Genomic DNA, 20,435 nt, shown 5'->3' with positions numbered 1-20,435 from the left:
CATCCCAAATCTGTTCAAGTTACATTGGATTAAAGGAATCCATAACAAGGAAGTAAATTGCCTCATGACCAGTGTTATCAATTCCCGAATTATTCGGTCAAATCGAATTTTTCCGAATTTTATCAAAAATTCAGACCGAATCCGAATTAAAAATAGAATTCGGTAAAATTCGTGCTTTTTTCAAATGTGAATATAAAACGCGAATAATTCGGACCAAATCCGAATTAAACCGAATTATTCGGTCCACTTAAACATTATTTAAAAAAAAAAACCAAAAAAAAAAAACCCAATGAGCTTTTTTGACCGCTTTTTTGACCGAATCCCTAAATTATTCAATTGAATTATTTCGAATAATTCTCTACCTGAATAATTCCCGAATTCGAATTTACTAACGATGCTCATGACTGGTAACTTCTATTATGGTAAGGACATATACCAAAAGCAGAACATAACAGAGTAACAATGAAAACACTTCATTATTTTGTGGACATGTGCCACAAGTTCATTCAGCACTGGTTGTAACTATCAGAGACTGGAAGAAAGTCTTTGATTTATTTTTTCCAGAGGAGCGGGTCTCTGACACCAACAATTTAAGAAGCCATTCTAACACTGATTGTCATTATCTGCCACATTCAGCATTCAAAGTAAGTGGACATGTGCACAACATTCTCTAGTTATCAGTTACCTTTAGTGCAGTCTGACTTTGACACTGTCAATATAATGCATTGAAAAGTTTAGTTTTATTTGAAGAAGTTAGACCATCAAAAACAAGAATAAACCTATAGATGATGAGAAATATAAATAAGATGGGCCACTAAAATCGACATGTGGCATTTTTAGAGGATAACCTATCTATTTAATGGTTAGAATGAACATATAATCGTTTCCACTTGGCATAAAATACTGTTGGTGCCGGAAAACATCTTTTACTGGGAAAATAATCCTCTGTTTTTCTCATCCCTGTTTTTCCTTGTTTTGCTACCTGCAGAACACGACACGTGGATAACTTTAAGACCAACGCACCGGATGTAATAATCCTCACCCAACCTTGATCGTTGATCTTAAAGTTGTCCACGTGTCGTGTTCTGCAGGTAGCAAAACAAGGAAAAACAGGAATGAGAAAAACAGAAGATTTTGATCCCCTTTACTATGGTGGTACACTAGTACCAGGACCTTTTTCCTTTTCGTTATTATTTCTAAGATTACTTTATTTATTTATTTATTTATTTTACTCCCAAGATTTTATAGTTGGTTTTGTTCCCACCTTCGCTCATTTTGGTTGTGCATCCCATACATCCTTTGTAATGAAGAATAGCTAGAACCAATAAAACAAGGCATACAACTGAAGCCACAATGCCAACAACATCGGTTGCAGGCATCTTCTTTCCATCTTCAGGAGCAGGTACAAAATCTGCATGAAGGAAATACATAAATAAATAATAACTCAAATCTTAAAATAATGACAAATGATAGAAAAGGCATAACAAATCACTGGAGAGGGGAGCGGAAAACGAATTGGAAAAATTAATTCTAGTTGACTGACATGAAATAACCAATCAAAGTGTTTGTGGGTGGGGAAGCAACAAGAAAAGAAGGAAAGAAAGAGATTAGAGTGATTCACAAATTCAATCAGACATAAAAAATAAAATAAAATAATATCTTTGAATAGTTTAATTTTGATTCATTATGATTATAGGTTGGATTCATGTAGTCGACCCATTTAGTTGGGATAAGGTTATGTTTGTTTTTGTGTATGTGCGTTACCGCTTGGCCTAAAAACTCGAAATGTTAAAGTGACATCAACCTCCCCCCCCCCTAGGCGCACACAAAACCTTCGCATGAGCATGCGGGATCACTCATCACATGGCACCGAGGGGGAGAAAGTGTCGGGATACCCTGTTGCACTTCCCAGGAATCGAACATTCGACCTCCCTAATCTAACACCAAATGCATTACCGCCTAGCCTAAAAAGCTCAAATTGTTAAATAAGGGCAACATAAATGTATATATCAAGAGATTATACAACTTGTATTGTCATATAAAGCACTTCTCTTTAGCTGATGTCAAATTTGCTTGTTCCTGCAAAGTCTTTCCCATTTATTTGACACAGCCACGCAGGATTATTTGCCACATAGAACTACTATGCATAAGTAAACAAAAGCCAGACTAAACTCATCCAATTTAAGTAAAATAATTCTGCAACAAAAAATGGCAAGCATATTATCACTATATATTAATAGCACTATTTCATCCCAGGCATAGAATGGCATATACTCAAAAAACAAAGAACACCTAGCAGGATAAGCTTTATAACAGTGCTATACTGACCAGGATCCACAGAGATGGCTGATATAAGAGGACCATAGGTTCCTCTAGAAGGGATTCCAGTTGTCCCTCTTCCAGCCCAGTAGAAGCGGATTTCTAATGTTCCGCTTGCTACAACTATTGCAGAAAGTGTTTTAATGACTTCCTTGCCAGCTCCACCTGCTTCATCCATTATATTGAAGTCCTTCAGTGCCAATTTTCCCTGCAGTAAACAGATTACCGGTAATACCCACTTCGTAAGCTACGGAAGGTATGACTGTATATTGTGATCAACTACCTGAATATAGACATCAAATATGCGCCTCCCAAGACTGCTATATGCCTTGTCATTCGTAAACACGATCTCCGCAAAGTGAAGGTTCACAGTGTAATTTCCATTTACTAGACAGTATCCATAATAGGTTAGAGAGAGAGGAGAAAGGCGTGCTGTTGTGTACAATTTGGAATCCATCGAGAGTCTGGATGTATTTGTAGCAATGTAGTCATCAATATTTTTGTCATCATCTAAGAAGGAACCAGTGCTGCTAAAAGCCCAATTATATCCACTTTGGAAAAACTTTGAAGGACTAGCAGTGTCTTGATCAGCTCCATATGCGCTTCCATTGATAGTTACTTCTCTGCCACCACAATTTATGTAGAGGGAATACCATTCTAGAATAAAGCCAAAGGGAAACTCTCATTAGATAAGATTAAGGGGAACTGATAAAAGATAGCCTGGAGGAGAAAAAATAATTCAGTTTGGCTTACAATCCAATTAATATTTGATTTTGTATAGACATATAAGTATATTATGTAAGAGAAATGAATCAGGACATTCAAAACCAACTTTTCTGTGCCAAAATCCAATGTAGGATGACCAACAGTTTCAACAATTTCAAAATAGAAGTTACACTAGGAATTGAGATGAACCAAGACAGTCTTAAATAATGATACTTCCAAAAGAGATAAGCTAGGATTTGGGCTGGTTGACAGGTTTTTGAAAGCCAGGATTCAGAAAACCCAATTCTATAATATATTTGAGGCTGGGATCACTTGTAACCAAATGCGCACTTTGAAAAAATTTCTGATATGTACCACAGATCATTTTACAGACAAAAAATATTCGTATGTTCATCAGGTCACTCCTTTTCTATGTGGCTGTCATTTCAATAACCATATTTTAAAGCCTCTTTTTTTTTTTTTACTTAGACTCCATTTATTCCGAGTAAAAACCACATAAAAGAAAAAGCTTCAAGTAAAATATTAATTTTTTATAGACTTTGCCAGAAAATTTTCCTTTTACTTGGATTTTACCTTTAAACAACAGGAGCCTGAAAAAATCTAGAAAAAAAAATGAGGCTTTTATACATGGGATTGGCATTAGCAATAGCAATGTAAATTTGGCTATTCCAGAGTCACCCATTATTAGAATGGTCTAGGTCTGCACATCAGCACCACACTGAGCAGGGAACTCGTATATTGCAGGCTTCAAAGCCAAAGCCAATGAGCGCCCCGGACAGGAATCATTCCAGGGGGCAAAGAGGTCATTTCAGAGTAATGTAGGACTAGATTTGAAAACTCAAATTAGACCCAAACTGTAGGAACTTTTAAACCAAAGAACAACCATACATTCACCAAATAAGTCTAGAACAGAATCCAAATCAGACAGATCAATTAGTAAGGGTCAGCCCTATCGATCCCTATATTTCAGAAATTCTGCAACTAGAAGGAAACCGGAAAACAGAGACTTTAGATCACTAAAATCTGGAACTGAAACAAGGTTAAATAGTGACCAATATCATGCACAAACAATCAGAGTAATTGATTGAATTTCTGGGCAGAATAGGGTTGATACAGGGATCGACCAGATTAGGGAGATCTCTTGTATCTGTCAAATTCCAGGTCTGATCACCCTAGAAATTGGATTGAACCACTCTCTCAACAAGGGGAACAATCGACCCAAACAGTGAAGCCATCAGGTGGCTAGAACTCCAACAACAGTAGAGGCCGATTGTATCTTTAGGTAGAAATTCTGGGCAGAAGTTGTGATATAAATACCTGATCTATTGAGTAGTAGCCGAACCTTGAAAATAAAACTAGAAAATACTTGAATATGTTAGAAGAGATGAGAAAAATAGATTGAAAAGACCACTTGGACTTCACGCCATAAAGAATCACTGGATCAAACACCAGTCCATCACTTTGATCACACACAAAGCACACTCACAAGAGCAACAACAACATAGCTTTTTTTTCATTTATAAATCATGGTTCTACTAACGAGAGCTCTCCTTTATTTATAATAATGATGGGGGAATTACAAGAAATAGAAACTACTTTTAGTTTTCAAAAACTGAAATAGGAAATTAACTAAACAAAAGATTTATAGTTATTAAAATTAAGAATAGAAACTAGGAAATAAGAAATTAGAAAATAATTAGGTAATGAAATTAAAAACTAAATAACCCCAACTAAAAAGGACACTAGTGAAAAAATGAAACTAACTATTAATCCCGCACTCAATCTTAGAGCCATCATTTAGACCCATAAAAGTGGTCTATTACGATCAAAACACATGGGATCAAAGGCCCAACATGTATGGAACCCAACCCTAGGCTTATTCCAAATAAAACAAGCCTATTTTGATGATTAATCTGCATCACAGAGAAGGGGAGTGGAGAGAGAAAGATAATGGGAGCACTAGCAGAGGCTACACTCCCTGACAGGAATCATTTCCCCTAAATTTGAATGTAAATTGATTACTGTTACCTTTCTTTTTTGAACCCAGAATTGGTGTCTCAAAGTCACAATCCTACAACAAGAACTAATGAAGACTCACCAATATAGAGGAAAAGAAGTTATGATAGAAATTGTACACAATTGTTAGGAGACCCCATAATTTTCAGCCTTACTTTATAAGGACTGGTCAGCAAAACTAGAATTGTCTCTGCTTGGCTACACACAGCCCTCTACCTACATACCTATTACAGAAGCAGAAAAATAACAACAGAGAAGAATGGTAAATAAAAAGATATCAGATTCATGTCTTGGGCTCAACTACTGATCCATTAATTCCAATCAAAATTAAATAAATAGTAACTACAAATATACTTTGACACCATTATCCAATAAAAGTTTGTAATGGCTAAGCACCATATTTATTTCACATGAATAATTAATTACTATACAATATTAATAGATTTCTAATGGAAAAATAAAAATATATTAATTTACAATATCTTTCTAATTCAATCATTTTTTGAAGTAAGAGAACTGAGTTTATTTGACAAAAAACAAAAGATAGCAACTTGTATAGAGAGTTTCTGTACAAAAGCCTCATAGCCACTAAATACCCTCTACAACAAATACAATGCTATAACCCCATTCAAAAGATCATATTCTCCCAGTACCCCATTCATCAAGGCAATTATCACATATACAAAAGTGTTCTCCCGCAGACTTGAATGTCGCCATGTGGGGCATTGAACACCAGCTGGATGCCATCCACATAGCTCTAACAGCAATTCGTCTGCTGATCCCTGTTTGGCATCAAGAATGTGTCTGTTCCTCTCCTTCCAAATGCACCAAAAAAATTGCAAAAGGAATACACCACAAGGACCCTAATCTCCCCTCAGGATACCCTTCCCCCTCAATTAGGACTGCAATTAGTGCTTTAAGGGGAAATCCAATTCACTCCCATTAAGTTGCATTAAGATTTTATTAAGAAAGGAGTGCTAGCACCACGAGTGCATGCTGGAACACTATACTGTAGTGACATCCATATGGTAAAACCCACTCAATTAACAGATGACCTAACTGTAGCACTGCGATAACTGTGGGTGCATCCCAGCATAATCACATGCAAATAGCATTTTTCTCTATTTAGAACACTTTAGCTTTTGTATACCATGTCCAAGCACTCATTAAATTTTTAAATTTCTTGTTCGAATGGTAGTGAACTGTTAAGTTTGTCTCGAATTCTTGACCCATTTTGAAGATTGACCCGATCTGACATATTTTGATGGCGATCTGAGTGGGAATTTTTCTGAGATCTGTGATGGAAGCAGAGGGGTTGGGCCGATAGGCCCAAGCCCGGAGCCCATCACTGATCTCGTATGGGGGGGCGTAGCTCCAGCGGTATGGTTCGATCGGATCGACTGCGACCTGATGGGTCAACTCACGATTTTGGAGTATATATAATGTACTGTTGCTTGTTGAGAAAATCATTGAATTCTAGGGTTCTCACGCAGCTAGGGTTTCAGGGCGAGTTTTTCCTCGCCACTACTAGGGTGTAATCTCTCTTCTGCATAGTGAATCATCTTCTTCTTCGCCCGAGGACGTAGCACACCACCCTGGTGTGTGAACCTCGTTAAATCTCAGTGTCGTACGGATCTATTATCTCTTTATTATTCGTGTTTCTTGGTGTTTGATCTAACATGAACCCTGTATGGGAGTATTTGTACCCCCAAACTTCTCAGAGTTGTACATAGGCTGGTTTTGGCTGAAATTTTTATCCTATATTGCAATCATGTTTTCTTTAAAAGTGCTTGATGTTTCAGAGAATAATTTAATTTCCTATCTAATGTCTTTCAAACCGCAAAGTTGTATGAAATTTTGAAATTTCCTCAAAAATAAGTAAAAAAATTCCTAACCATTGCATCTAGTTATGGATAACTTTGGTACAAAAAGAAAATTTTTAGAGAAACGTGCAATCACAAAAAAAAAAAGCTTGCCAAGCAACTATGAGAAATTGTGATATGTCTGGAAGGCACAAACTTACTTCGTGGACAATAAAATCCTTGCAGGCATGCGACAATTCCACCCCTCGGAATTAGGAAAAAAATAATCAAACTAAAGTCAGCATTGTGAGCTTAAAGGAGAATCATTTGATACGAAACAAACAAATAAACTAATTTGAAATTTCATGTAGAGAATCAGAAACTTACAAATCGTTTCCAAAATAAGGATTCCCAAACAAGTTCCTAAAATCAATAAATTCAAATAAATAAATAAATAAATTTAATTTCATACAGAAGACAAAGGTGTAACTGGAGGTAAGTACAAAGAACTCATTATTTTGGGTTAGTGCTCTTACACATGCCCCCGCTGACAACTAGGCACTCCTGAGCTTCCCAATGTAAAGTTGTTGTAGGAAAGATCACTATAAATTGAATATCCAAATTTCACATTATCTTCAGTAAAATCTTTAATACGTCATAAATTACTTGCAATAGTGGGATTTATTGAATTTCAACTGCAGATTACACATAAACAACATCATAATTAAGCTCTGGGAAGAGAAAATTACATGCTTTCCCCTTTCATTGGCATCCAATCAGGCACAGTACCACTTAATAAATTTCCAGTGAGATACCTAATCAAAAGACAGAATGATTCTTTGAGACTGAGCAGTTGACACTACTATCTACCATTGAAAAGGTCACCACATACTTTTTAGAAGATAAATCTAGCTACGAATTAGATTCTTACATTAAATCTAACTTTGAAAAGCTTTCAAAGCTGCTTGGAATAGCCCCTGTAAGCTTGTTAAAACTCAGATCCCTGTGGGGAGACAAATGAAGAGAAATAATAAGAATTCACACCATTTTACTTTCTGAACATTTTCATCACAAGTTCTGCCTATAATGGAAATATATAAAACATTCACAGTACACACTTTTGGCGCAACATAGTTACACAACTGATAAAGCATTACTTAAAGAAAACATAAGAGAAGAAGAGACAAAGAATTCAATCAACTTGGAAAAGAAATTAGCAATAGTCATAAATTAGTTCTATTTTGTATTGTAGCTGTCATTCAGATATTGGCACCTACTTATTCCGTTTTCATTAATCATGACATAAATTATATATTGTAATTATCATTAATTATTTTATATAATTTTTTCATGAAAATATAAACTACAAGGTACACTTACTCAATTTACTACAATAAAGTGAATTTTAAAAGGGTTAACTTCTTGTCACCTAATTGGTGACATTGACATATCACTATTGTAAACATGTATCATTTCTCCACCTGAAAACTCAGATGGGGCCGAAATTTCGTGGCCAGGAAGACCCCATGGGTTCCTGTTAACATGTCAAGTTTCAGCCCATGGGTCTCTTTTTATTTTCATTAAAAGAAAAAAAAAAACTAAAATGAGGGTGCACAGGATTATAAGGGGGTGCATGGATATACATAGGAGGGTATGCCATTACATGGAAGGGGAAATGATTGAATTTGAGGCCAAAATTTGACATGCGGCTACCCCAGACCATTCCCTAAATATACAATAATAGGATTTGTCACATCACTCTTCCACGTGGCAGAATGAGAGTCATGGTTACGACGCATTCGCCTCCACACATGGTGACAAGTGATAACAATATATTCCTTTTTTTGAAATCATTCAAAATGTAAGAGGCAGGTGTCTCTTTTTCTTCTTTCACTCTCTATCCTAGAGTAAGCAAATGAATTTTTGCAATAATGTAATCAATCCAACAACAACTACTTAACCTTATCTTGACTAAATGGAGTTGGCTGCATGGATACTGGCCCTCCAATCAGCTCTATTTGAGGTCATACTTGATACAAGGGGTAAGTTATACATATCTTTCCTCACCACTTCTCCTAAGATCATTTTAGATCTACCGTAGCTCTTTGGTTCCTTCAATCTGAATCAAATAACTCCTCTGTACTAAAGCATCCAAAGGCCTCCGTTGAAAATGGCCATGCCACCTCAAAAGACGTTCTCGTAGCTTATCATATATCGGAGCAACTCTCAAATCAGCTCTAATATGATCATTTCTTATTATATCCTTCTTAATTTTGCCACTCATCTATCTCAACATCCTTATCTCTGCTACACTAAGTTCATCAATATGATATTTCTTAATTGGACAACATTCCGCACCATAAAGTATGACTGTCCTGTTAGATTTTCCTTTGAGCTTTAATGGAATACATTGGTCACGCAATACTCCTGATGCACCTCTCCACTTCATCTATCTTAGTTTAATTTTCTGTAAAACATCATCCTCTATATCAATTTATTTATTTACAATTGAATCCAAATGCCTAAAATAATCATTTTACAGAATCTCCCTCTCATCAATTTTCACCATTTCATTATCTATCCTAGTGTAACTAAAGTTACACAACTTATACTCCATCTTTGTTCTACTTATCTTAAAACCTTCTGATTCCAAGGTTGATCCCATAACTCCAACTTGGCATTAATTCCTATTTTTTTTTCTCATCCACCAAAACAAATCATCTGCAAAAAGCATACACCAAGGAGCTTGATCTTGAATGCATCTAGTTAAATCATCCAACAATGTAAGCCTTCCACCAATTAAATATTGAATTCTTAGATAATTTTTGGAAAACAGGTAAAGCAAATTGTTTACATTTTTAGGTTAAAATATTACATATTATATGATCCTTCTTTGATGCTTTGCCAATTGTTGGGTGTGGATACCACTCTTTCTATTATTGTCCATTAGCCTTACACCACCATCACCACCAACAACAATAACAAAGCCTTATTCCAACTAAATGGGGTTGGCTAGACACCATATACTTTGTCTTCATTCTAGTCTTCTTAAAACCTTTTGATTCCAAGGTCGATCTCCATAACTCCAACTTGACATTAATCCTTGCTTTTGTCTCATCCACCAAAACAATATTATCAGCAAATCCATCAACCTTCTATGATCAAATATACCAGTGCCATTATGCAAATACTTTTCCCTCCTATTTTGTTTCATTCTTTTTCTTCTTCAATTCATCTTTAGGTTAGATAAGAGATGGATCTCTAATTGTGGGCTCTTTTTTTGCCCCCCCCCCCTCTATGATGGATAAATTTTGGGTTCTAGTGCAATGATGGTTCTGTCATCTCTGATTTATCTAAATTTCACATCCTTCAAGATTTCCAATATCTTTCCTTTTTTTTTTTTTTTTTTTTTTTTGCTGGGTTAAAAAAAAAAACTGAATACAATAAAAAATGAATGTAAGAATGATATTGTGGTCGTGTTCGTCCGAATTTCCTTCTTACTTCATTGGCTTTAGGTTCTTGAGCAAAGTTATCAATGGCTTCAGGCTCTTGAGAAAAGTTATCAACAGTCAAACATTCTACCCTCCTCTTTTTTCATAGCATCCAAGAATTAATGACATAGGTTTGTTTAAGAGGCAAACTTCATCCCATCAATTTTGTAGTTGTTTCTATCAGAAACTGAAACCTTGCATAGAAAATCTTCTTGTAACACTAACCATTAGGACAAGCTACCACTCTCTGCCAGTCAAGCAACCCATCCATGTGAAGTGACTTTTTACAACTTTATCAGATGTATTAAGGGGTCCTAATCACATGTATTGACTAATAAAGAAAGGAAGCCTGTATAAAAGTAAGCCAAACAAGGAGACGTAACCATTCCACTGTTTTAAAAATCAAGAGTACAAAATGTTCAACTCAAAACAAAGTGAAGACCATCATTAGAATTTAAAAAAAAATAGAAGAACATAAAAGATGGGACCTGATCTTCTTAAACACGTGCAACAGGCTGCCACTGTTTGTCACTTCCTAATCTCAGTTCCTAGTGATACCGACTTAATCAAATGAATATAATGAAATAGATAAATGAGCTTCTACAGTTACCTGATCTTTTAAAATGCAATGAGCAAGATGAAACAATTTTTACAGAGCATGATAAATGAACAAAGGGTCTCTCATTAAGTTAAGGAGAAAGTTTTCCTTCACCCGTAGAGGATGGTTCATCCACCATCCAAACCCCAACAGGGTTTTAGCTATTTCCCCAAAACACCCTCTCGATACCCCCGGATGCCCATCTGAAGTGCTGCGGTTAATGGATTCCCATTCACCATGGCCTTGGAAAAACTGAGTCCTTAAGTTAATAAATGGTAGGTGAAGTCAGAAATTCCCAAGTGCCTGATATTAACTCAAAGAATTAGCCAACTAAGCCAAGATCTTCAAACTTTAACACACAGGACCTACTCATGAAATGAAACAAAAATACACTTTAACACACAGGACCTACTCATGAAATGAAACAAAAATACCGGGTGTGAGAGATTTTAGACTTACAATTCTTTTAGTTTTTTCATTTCCCCTAGAAATGAAGGTATATCTCCAATAAGGTTGCAACTCCTTAATATCCTAAAAGGAAAAAAGATCAGAATTTTTGTAACTTTAAACCACAAAACATATAACCATACTTCCATAAATTGAAAGAGATAGATAATCATCCAACTCACAGCGTCTTAATGCTTGTCAAATTACTCAATGGTGGGACAACTGCTTCTTTTCCATTTATGTCACTGATCCTCCTGGACACCAACTTTCACCAAGAGTAAATACTAGAAATTGCTTAATGTGAAGATGGCTTGACACTTAACACGAACAGCTAAAGACTTATGAGACAAAAAAACCTACTCACATATCAGATATATTTTCCAAAAGAGAAATTTCAGAAGGAATGGGACCTTCTAAGCCACTTGCCTGTATGACCCTGTCACCAAATTCACATGACATAAATAAGAATGATATGACTTTCTGTAAATCTATCACTAAAATGCCGTGGATGACTTGGAAGGGAGAACTCTTACAACTTTTCGAGCTTGGTCCAGTTTTTTATGAAACTCGGTATTTTTCCACTAAAGTGGTTGTCACTTATTCTACTGCATTATGTGAACAGGAATGAAGGATTAACAATGAAACAATCACAGAGGGTGACATCAAAAGTTGGATAGTTTATCTGAAACTTACAAGTCCCTCAAGTTGGCCAGCTTAGAAAGTGTCCCAGGCAACTGCCCCGTGAAATTATTCGATGAAATCAGACTAGAACAACAATTAGAAAACAGAAAGAGAACCAAAAGATCATCCTGTTTTAATGCACTGAATTTTTTTAAAACATGCAATCCAGAGGAAAACCAATTCAAGAGAAGTTACAAAGAAAGAAGGAAAGGCTTACACTCTCTCTATGTTGACCAGATTCCCAAACTCTGGAGGAAGATCTCCAGAAAGCTGATTATAGTCAAGGGTCCTGAATATTTCAACTGCTTAAAATGAAAACCCTCAAACGATTCCATATACTTTTGTACAATAAACATATACTTAAGTGAGAGCTTACAGTTCTCTGAGAGTCGTGATATTTGAAATCTCTTTTGGAATCGGACCTGATAAGCAGTTTCCAATAAGGGAGCTGCAGGGACAACTTTGGATTAATTTCTGGAAGACAGTTTTTCCATTGGCAAAGCATAAGAAGATGATAGTAAGAGAATGGGATGCTTACTTACATATTCACCAACTGCAAGGAGCCCCATTCTGGAGGTATCCTACCCCTAAGGTAGTTTCGGGAGAAATCACTGTAAAGAAAGGTCAATGAATTTGCAGTTGATACATTCAGAATTAATGTACATAATACTAAGGAAATGGTACATTGGGGGGGGGGGGGGGGGCAGAGTGTATGTTCATTACATTTGCTGAAGGTAGGGAAGCCTGACCAACTCTGGTGGGAGAACTCCTGGAAGATTTTGAGCTTTGAGAACTCTGCATGGAAGAGAATATAAGAGACATTTAGACCCCTAAGAGTAGGGGGGGATCACAATGAGTAATCTAACCCAATGCATTGCATTGACCACTGTCTTCATCGTTGTGGATCTCTTGGCAGTATAGAGTTACAGAGAAAACCTGAAAGCCTTTTACTGAATGTATTATAAACATATAAGTCATTCTACCTAATAATCAATTAATAAAAATTTATGTATAAATTTTATATAATTGACACTTTTCCAAGCATATACAGAAACGTCAGAAGGATCAGTTAACCCCTGCTATATTATATTATAATATTTTTCCACTGTGTGCCAAAGTCTGCCTCTCAGTCCTAAAACAATCATGTTCATAAGTCAAACTAGGGTTACAAACCTGATAGCCTCCCTCTACATCATATTGAGAAGAACTAGGGTTCCCAACTATAACTTTCTCTGTAGCTCAACTTCTCATAGAAGAAGGCTTAGAAACTAACACTTTGGGTAATTACAACCCCACCGTCAAAAGATCCACATTAGAGTTAATCAGTAGGTAACAAAAACTTTACAAAGAGAAACCAAATAATTGAAAGTACCAATAACTTTTACAAAAGAGCAAACAAATAGTTGAACTCGGCTGATGTGAGCTACAAAGAATTCACTGAAGCTGGAAGCACCAACAAAGTGGTAGACGGGCCACCATTAATGGAGAACCTCAACTAGCTACACCTATTCTCATATTGATTTAATTGTTTATTCCAGGAGGATGCACAGGTTTCTCTCCCGAAATTTCTGGTGGACATGCTATTTGCATTGCATGTTAACACCACAAAGACATGATCTCTGGGTATTGACTTCTCCAGCACTCCGCAATCTTCTTCTCTTGTTTAGACCAATGCAAGTGATCTCCCACTTCCTAATTCTCCAGCTTATAGAATTGATTCTGTACTCATTTGCTAGAGTGGAGTAAACCTTACTGTACAGTCCTTTCAGAACATTTATTTTCCCTGGAACCTAAGGGTCGTTGGAAGCAAAAGGCACATCTCATTTTCATCAGGAAAGGTTTACTACTAGCTAAGAAGGCAATATTTCTACCAAGATCAGCAGAGGCGAGCGGAGTGAGTTTGTTTTTCACAAAAACCTGTCTCGATGAGCAACAATTGATAAACTCAATACGAAGGTAGAAAAATAGATAATAATAGCTTGGTCCCGGACATCTACCATTATACCCACAATGATCGGCCTATTTTTATAACAGATTGTATGGTAGGCCTATCACTCACTGTTTTAGATCGAGTGGATAGTCTATGGCGAGTGTTAAGTTTGTCTCGAATTCTTGACCCGTTTTGAAGATTGACTGATCCGACATATTTTGGTGGCGACCCGAATGGAAATTTTTCTGAAATCTGTGATGGAAGCAGAGGGGTTGGGCCGATAGGCCCAAGCCCGGAGCCCATCACTGATCTCGTATGGGGGTACGGGGGCGTAGCCCCTGCGGTATGGTTCGACCAGATCGACTGCGACTCGATGGGTCGACCCACGTTTTTGGAGTATATATAATGTACTGTTGCTTGTTGAGAAAGTCATTGTATTCTAGGGTTCTAGTCGCTGCTAGGGTGTAATCTCTCTTTTGCATAGTGAATCATCTTCTTCTTCGCCCGAGGACGTAGTACACCACCCTGGTGTGTGAACCTCGTTAAATCTCTGTGTCGTACGGATCTATTGTCTTTTTATTATTCGTGTTTCTTGGTGTTTGATCTAATAGCGAGCTACCCACTACTCGGAATACCTTCCTCAAAATGAAAAGATGTGTCTGTCAAGTTCGGTTCTTCTTAGTTGGGTTGGGCGGGTTCGACCAGAAATGCTATGCTTACGCACAAGACTACCCCTCTTCCCGAAAGCTTCGTAGGGACTACTTTACAACGACAGACGACCACCCGTATCACTGGAAAGGTTTACTACTAGCTAAAAAGGCAATCTTTGTACCAAAGGAAACTCTAATTTATAGCTGAAAGCAATCAACATGTTGTTTGAAACATATCCATCAGAATGAGAGGGTTTACCACTAGATGAATTCGCACTAGCTGAAAGGGCAATGCGAGCTTTCTACTAAATGAAACTTTACAGCTGCAAGCAATCTCACCTTGGCATTTGAAACACAAACATCAGAATGGAATTTCTACTATGTGCAACTTTAGTTTACAATTTCATGGTCCCACGTTGGTTACCCTAAAGCCTTCCATCGCTTCAGATACCTCAAGAAAATTAATACATATGCGGTCGTTAAATCTGATGAAAAATCCCTTGCAACCACCTTTGTTAAGATACTAAATCACCTAATGGATCTCATTCTTAGGGAGTAACCATTGAATCATATAAATTAAAATTAAAATTGAAATCATCTGAATATAATCCTTTGCTTTCTTTTGCATAAACAAATCTTGAGCTTCATCTAGCAAACCAACTTAACAGATGCTATTGATCATACAGTTATAAATATTCTAGCATCAGGATCCAACCCCTCTGTCAATCATGGTACAGAAAAGCTCCCTCGCATCTTCAAGTTCATGGACTTTAAACAATCATCAAACCAAAAATAGCTAAAATTTACAATATTGTGGTCAAGCCCACTGCATCATACTTCAGGAAGCAGTTTAATTGCTTCATCAATGCACTTGATTTTGCATAACCTGTCCATTGATATATAGCAGGTATAGAGGTCAGACCTGTCCATTGCATAACCTGTCCATTTCAGCCCACACATCACACAGCACTCCCATAAGAATAATGTAATAGTGTTAGGCATCAACTGCATCCAAGACATTCCCTGAGCAGATGCACAGCTTCATCTGTCCTATTCTTGCAATAGCCATTGATTAATCAGAAAGACTTTTCTGGATTCACCCATTCGACTAAGTAAACAGTATCCATCAATCAATGCACTGCAAGTAATTGTATTAGATTCTGTGACTTTTTGAAACATAGTATCTAGCATCTGGTATGCTTTTTGGGTTTTTCCTTCTTTGCATAGACAATGTACCAATCTGGTGAGATTCTTCCTCCTAACTCCCAACATTTTAGTTGACACATACTGGCTTCTTTTCACTGGTTAGAGTTGCATAGGCCATGAATCAAAGAGTGCAAGAAACAACATTCAAACACGGCAAATGCTTCAACTGTCCTATCATGTATCCGAAGAGGATACATAAAAATGTTGAATGTGGTGATATTTGGCCGGATTCCACACTCCAGAGTCCACCATTGAATTGGACAAACTTTCAGCTTCTTCCCATGCCTGCATAGTTCCATGTGCGACTGTAAGAGCGAACCGATGGCTGCTTGTGAACCGTCTCCCATTAGGGAACGGGTACAGGATCAAACGCCTCATCATTTCCAATTCGATTCCAAAAACGAATCGTGCCGAAATAAGTTGGACTCGGTTGGAATCAGCCCGATTCCACCTATCTCGGCCTAACTTGGTCAGACTCAGTATTCGTTTTTTTGTTCTTTTTATTTTTTTTTATTTTTGGTAAGAGGTAAATAGACTCTGTATTCATCCGAATTTAAAAACGAAAATGGGATGAGACTTGAAACCAAAGGAGACCACAGCTTAACCATCATTAACGAGTTAGACTTGATATCTCATTTGATTTCTTTTGTACCAATAATCCATTCATCATGACTTTCACGATCACAAAGAATAGGGGGAGAGAGGTGTGGACTCTGGAGAGATGGGGATCACATCTAAATCGTTTCATCATTCAACCACTGGTGGTTAAGAAAAACTTTATCCATTTCTTTATGTCACACACAGATTCTCTCTCTCTCTCTCTCACTCTCTCTCTCTCTCTTAATTCATGTCATTCCTTCAACCACAGAGACTAGATAATATACATTGTGAGTGACATAATACACATAGATACATATATAGATAGTAAATTGAATTTTGTTTTAGGCCTCACAACAGAACAAATATATTAGGGTACCCATTCTATCATGAATGATCATATCTGATGCATGTGAATGAGACAAATGGTTGACCAAGCCCACTTATAACATATATTTTTTTTTTGGGTAGAACCCACTTAATAACATTCAAATAATAATAATAATACAAAATATGTAGATAAGATGGTGGATCACTAGTCTCTATAAACTGAAAAATAATTTAGATATTTTACCAAAAAAAAAATTATTTAAATACTTCATACTATATGGGACAGTAATTATTCTATTTATATTGTCTTTTGCAATTTCCTTTTATCTGGTTGGTGGACCCACAAATCTTTTGCCGTAAACATTATACCTGAGGCGAAAGTTTTCCTTCACCGTTGTTGAGGAGTGTTTCTTTATTTTCTTCCCTATTGAAGAAGGTCAGAAATGTCCTTTTCACTCTAAAGAGTAATCAGGACTCAGGAGTGCTCCTACAAACGCTCCTTGGCGTACTATTTATTTAGGGAGAGAGAGAGAGAGAGAGAGAGATTGACATACATGCTGATGACATGGCAGAGGGTGCCATTATAGGAGTCCGAGCAGTTGCAGGTGACAGCATTTTCAAATCCTTTGGCCGGATTAGGGGTGACCCATCCCGATTCACCACTACATGGATCAGCACTGAAGTTCCAGTTTGTCTTCCCCAACGTCTCTGCTGCCTGCCTCAAAGCGTTCACTGCCACAGAAAAAATGCAAATTAAGCAACAATTAAACTAAGATTAATTAGTTTTCTTTGAGACACAAACCAAAACTACAACTAATACAGTAAATAATTAGCCCATTAATCATTTAATCTTCATCCTCATTCCTCAAAGCCCAGATATACTCTTCAATCATTTAAATTCCTGATTAGATTCAGTGGGAAGGGGGAAGAAAGAAAAAAAAAAAAATTCGATTAAATAGAATAGAAACGCTACCTTCATCGTCGGGCAGAAGGTTGTACCCCAATGCGAATGGAATTAAGAAAATAAACACAATAATAGGAACGTAAGATAATCTCTGTCGCCTTCCGAAGAACATCTTCTCATCTGGATCGTTTCTCTTCTTCACAAAATCGAAAATGAAGAAAACTGACAATTCTTAACCGTGAGACTTCCAACTCCTAACTAAAACTGACTGCTCTCTCTCTCTCTCTCTCTCTCTCTCTCTCTCTCTCTCTCAGTTCAAACGCTAGAAACCGTTATACTGGGAAAGCCATGTTGTAAAAATCAGTCACAAGATGCAACGTATCAAGTTCATGGCAGTGGGTGTAAACAGTAATAACGACCGATATGCTCCTTTTGAACTTGGAAAGGAGATAAAGGGGAGGGTAGTGAAATCAAACCAAATCAAATCAAAACCAAAATGAAAATCTTTCATAATCATTAAATAACACGTTACACATTAGTTTAACTACAAAACATTCTAGGTGTGATTATTAAATTTGATAATATTTTGTAATTAAAGGTTAGTGGTAGCATGACGTATATATTGCAATCTTATTTTCACTTTCTTTTAATATTAACCGTCCATTCAATATTAGATTAATCTAAATCATCCATTAGTTTTTTATATTGTAAATAATTCCTAGTTTTTAGGGTGGGGAGATGACAGACGTGGTTACTTAACTTGTCTAATATTTTTTTTATATAAAAAAATAAATAAATAAATAAGATCCAATATAAGTGGACTCCTTCTTCGATTTTTTTGGGAAAACTCAATTCTCTCTCTCTCTCTCTCTCTTCTCTCTCTCTCTCTCTCTCTCTCTCTACTCTCAAAATAGGTTGGAATAAGAAAAAAATCAACATAATTATTTTCATATGAGAGACTTGGCCACACATATCTAAATATCATGTTTACATATTAATCATCAGGGAAGGGATTTGGACAGTAAAACTTGCACGTATGGCAGAGGACAAAACATGGTAAACAAGTTAAGTGGAATCGAGATGTGGACAGTAAAGCTTGAATTTATAAAGTAAACAAAGCTCTTGAATATCTACGATTTTATATTACTTATTGGGTAGATATTATTAACCTATGAGAATTTACCATGGATCCAAATCTTCAGTGAGATTGGTAAACAAAACTTCAACTAAAACTGGAGAGTGCTGAAAAATGAAGAAGAAAGAAGGAACGGCCTTGAAGAAGAAGTCAGGAGAGAGAGAGAGAGAGAGAGAGAGAGAGAGAGAGAGAGAGAGAGAGAGTGGAGATTTCTAAGCGGAATCAAAGGAAGTCCACTGATATTGAGATTTTTATTATTTATTTATTTAAATATTAATAATATTAAATAAAGTTGTAACTATTTACAACTCTATAGGCAGGATTAACATATTTAACACGTGTCAATCATATCACTTACATGAACATTCATCGGGCTCCGGACTTTCCACATTCCTATTTTTCTGCAAGTATTGCGACCATTTTGCCTTAAATTATTAATTTGATTTTAATAAGAAATAGAATAAAGATTATATTTGAAAAGAATGGTTATACAAGAAATTACACAAATCGTGTTTACAAAAGTTATTATTTGCTTTTTAGAATTGTTTTCATTTTCCTTCCATCTTCTTTGTCGACAACCAATGGAGCCTTAGTTACCTTATTTTGGACTTTAGAAGGAGAACAATGGCACAAGTGGATTTTAATTTTAATTTTTTTTTTAGATTTCATATTTTCCAAAACCTAGGTTTATGATCAATTGAATGGTTTGTAAGATTTTTTTATTTTAATGATTAAAAAAAAAATACTATTAAATAAAGATAGAGTTATTTACATACATGAAGGATGATTCCTCAACAACAACTTTATAGGCTAAAGTCTTTAGAAAAATAAAAAAACATACGTCAATACAGGGACTTCATCCGATTTGCAGGTTTAACAATTGAAAGATTAAAAAACATGGAAAAAGAGGACCTAGGCCATGCTTCCTAAATAGGTTTAATGGTTTGTAAGATTTGTTAATGGTTTTCAACTAATAAAATTAACGTAAACTGTTACGTTGTAGCCTTATCCATAAAGCTACTCATATATATATATATATATATTTTTTATTCATTTAATTTCTTTATTTTATCTCTTTTCTTATTTATTTTTATTTTCTCTCTTTCCTATACCGTGTACATATCATCATAGAAAGTCGATATGTGATCAACCGCCATATATTGATATGAAATCGTAATATAAACTCCATAACATAAATTTGGCTTTATTTTCTAGCTCTATTGTCATGTGATGCCATAATGTATCAGATATGGATTCTCATGGATGCTCTGCCACCCCGGGTAGAAATGAGTGGTCAGACCTGAAATCCACTTTCTCCTCCCAATTAGTAGGGCTTTGCTACCGCCCTCACAGGTTAAAATCAAATTAAATACACTGTTGGACATATGGTAGTGTTTTGAGTGTTTGAGATGCAGATGGTGTGTTGTCATTATATTGGCAATAGTTCAGGCGATGTATATGGTAGTGTTTATGAGTGAGTTGGCAGTTTCCGTGATGGTATGGCAGTGCTTCAGAGGGCTTTGAAGTGATCTAATAGTATACTAATCCTCTAGAGTAGATGGCATTAATGAGTCTAATGACAGGGCAAGTGAGGTGTATGTGT

General features: G+C 36.2%; 1 protein-coding gene across 1 annotated transcript; it reads right to left on the bottom strand.

Moving 5' to 3' along the window:
* Positions 1 to 603: 603 nt before the first annotated feature.
* On the bottom strand, positions 604 to 19,989 carry LOC122088995 (probable leucine-rich repeat receptor-like serine/threonine-protein kinase At3g14840). Its single transcript, XM_042658401.1, has 22 exons — positions 19,945 to 19,989; positions 17,767 to 17,893; positions 17,348 to 17,525; positions 17,163 to 17,217; positions 12,804 to 12,910; positions 12,623 to 12,691; positions 12,457 to 12,528; positions 12,298 to 12,369; positions 12,093 to 12,164; positions 11,933 to 12,004; positions 11,764 to 11,835; positions 11,582 to 11,653; positions 11,412 to 11,483; positions 7,795 to 7,866; positions 7,613 to 7,678; positions 7,400 to 7,465; positions 7,251 to 7,286; positions 7,085 to 7,128; positions 2,603 to 2,976; positions 2,329 to 2,527; positions 1,265 to 1,411; positions 604 to 623 (listed from the first exon to the last, which is right to left on the bottom strand). The coding sequence occupies exons 1-22, from the start codon at positions 19,987 to 19,989 to the stop codon at positions 604 to 606; spliced, it is 2,109 nt and encodes a 702-aa protein (XP_042514335.1).
* Positions 19,990 to 20,435: the final 446 nt, after the last annotated feature.

The sequence above is a fragment of the Macadamia integrifolia genome, chromosome 9 (assembly GCF_013358625.1).
Source record: "Macadamia integrifolia cultivar HAES 741 chromosome 9, SCU_Mint_v3, whole genome shotgun sequence".
NCBI lineage: Eukaryota > Viridiplantae > Streptophyta > Magnoliopsida > Proteales > Proteaceae > Macadamia > Macadamia integrifolia.
Note: the sequence above shows the minus strand (reverse complement) of the source record. Positions and strands in the feature narration are given on the sequence as shown.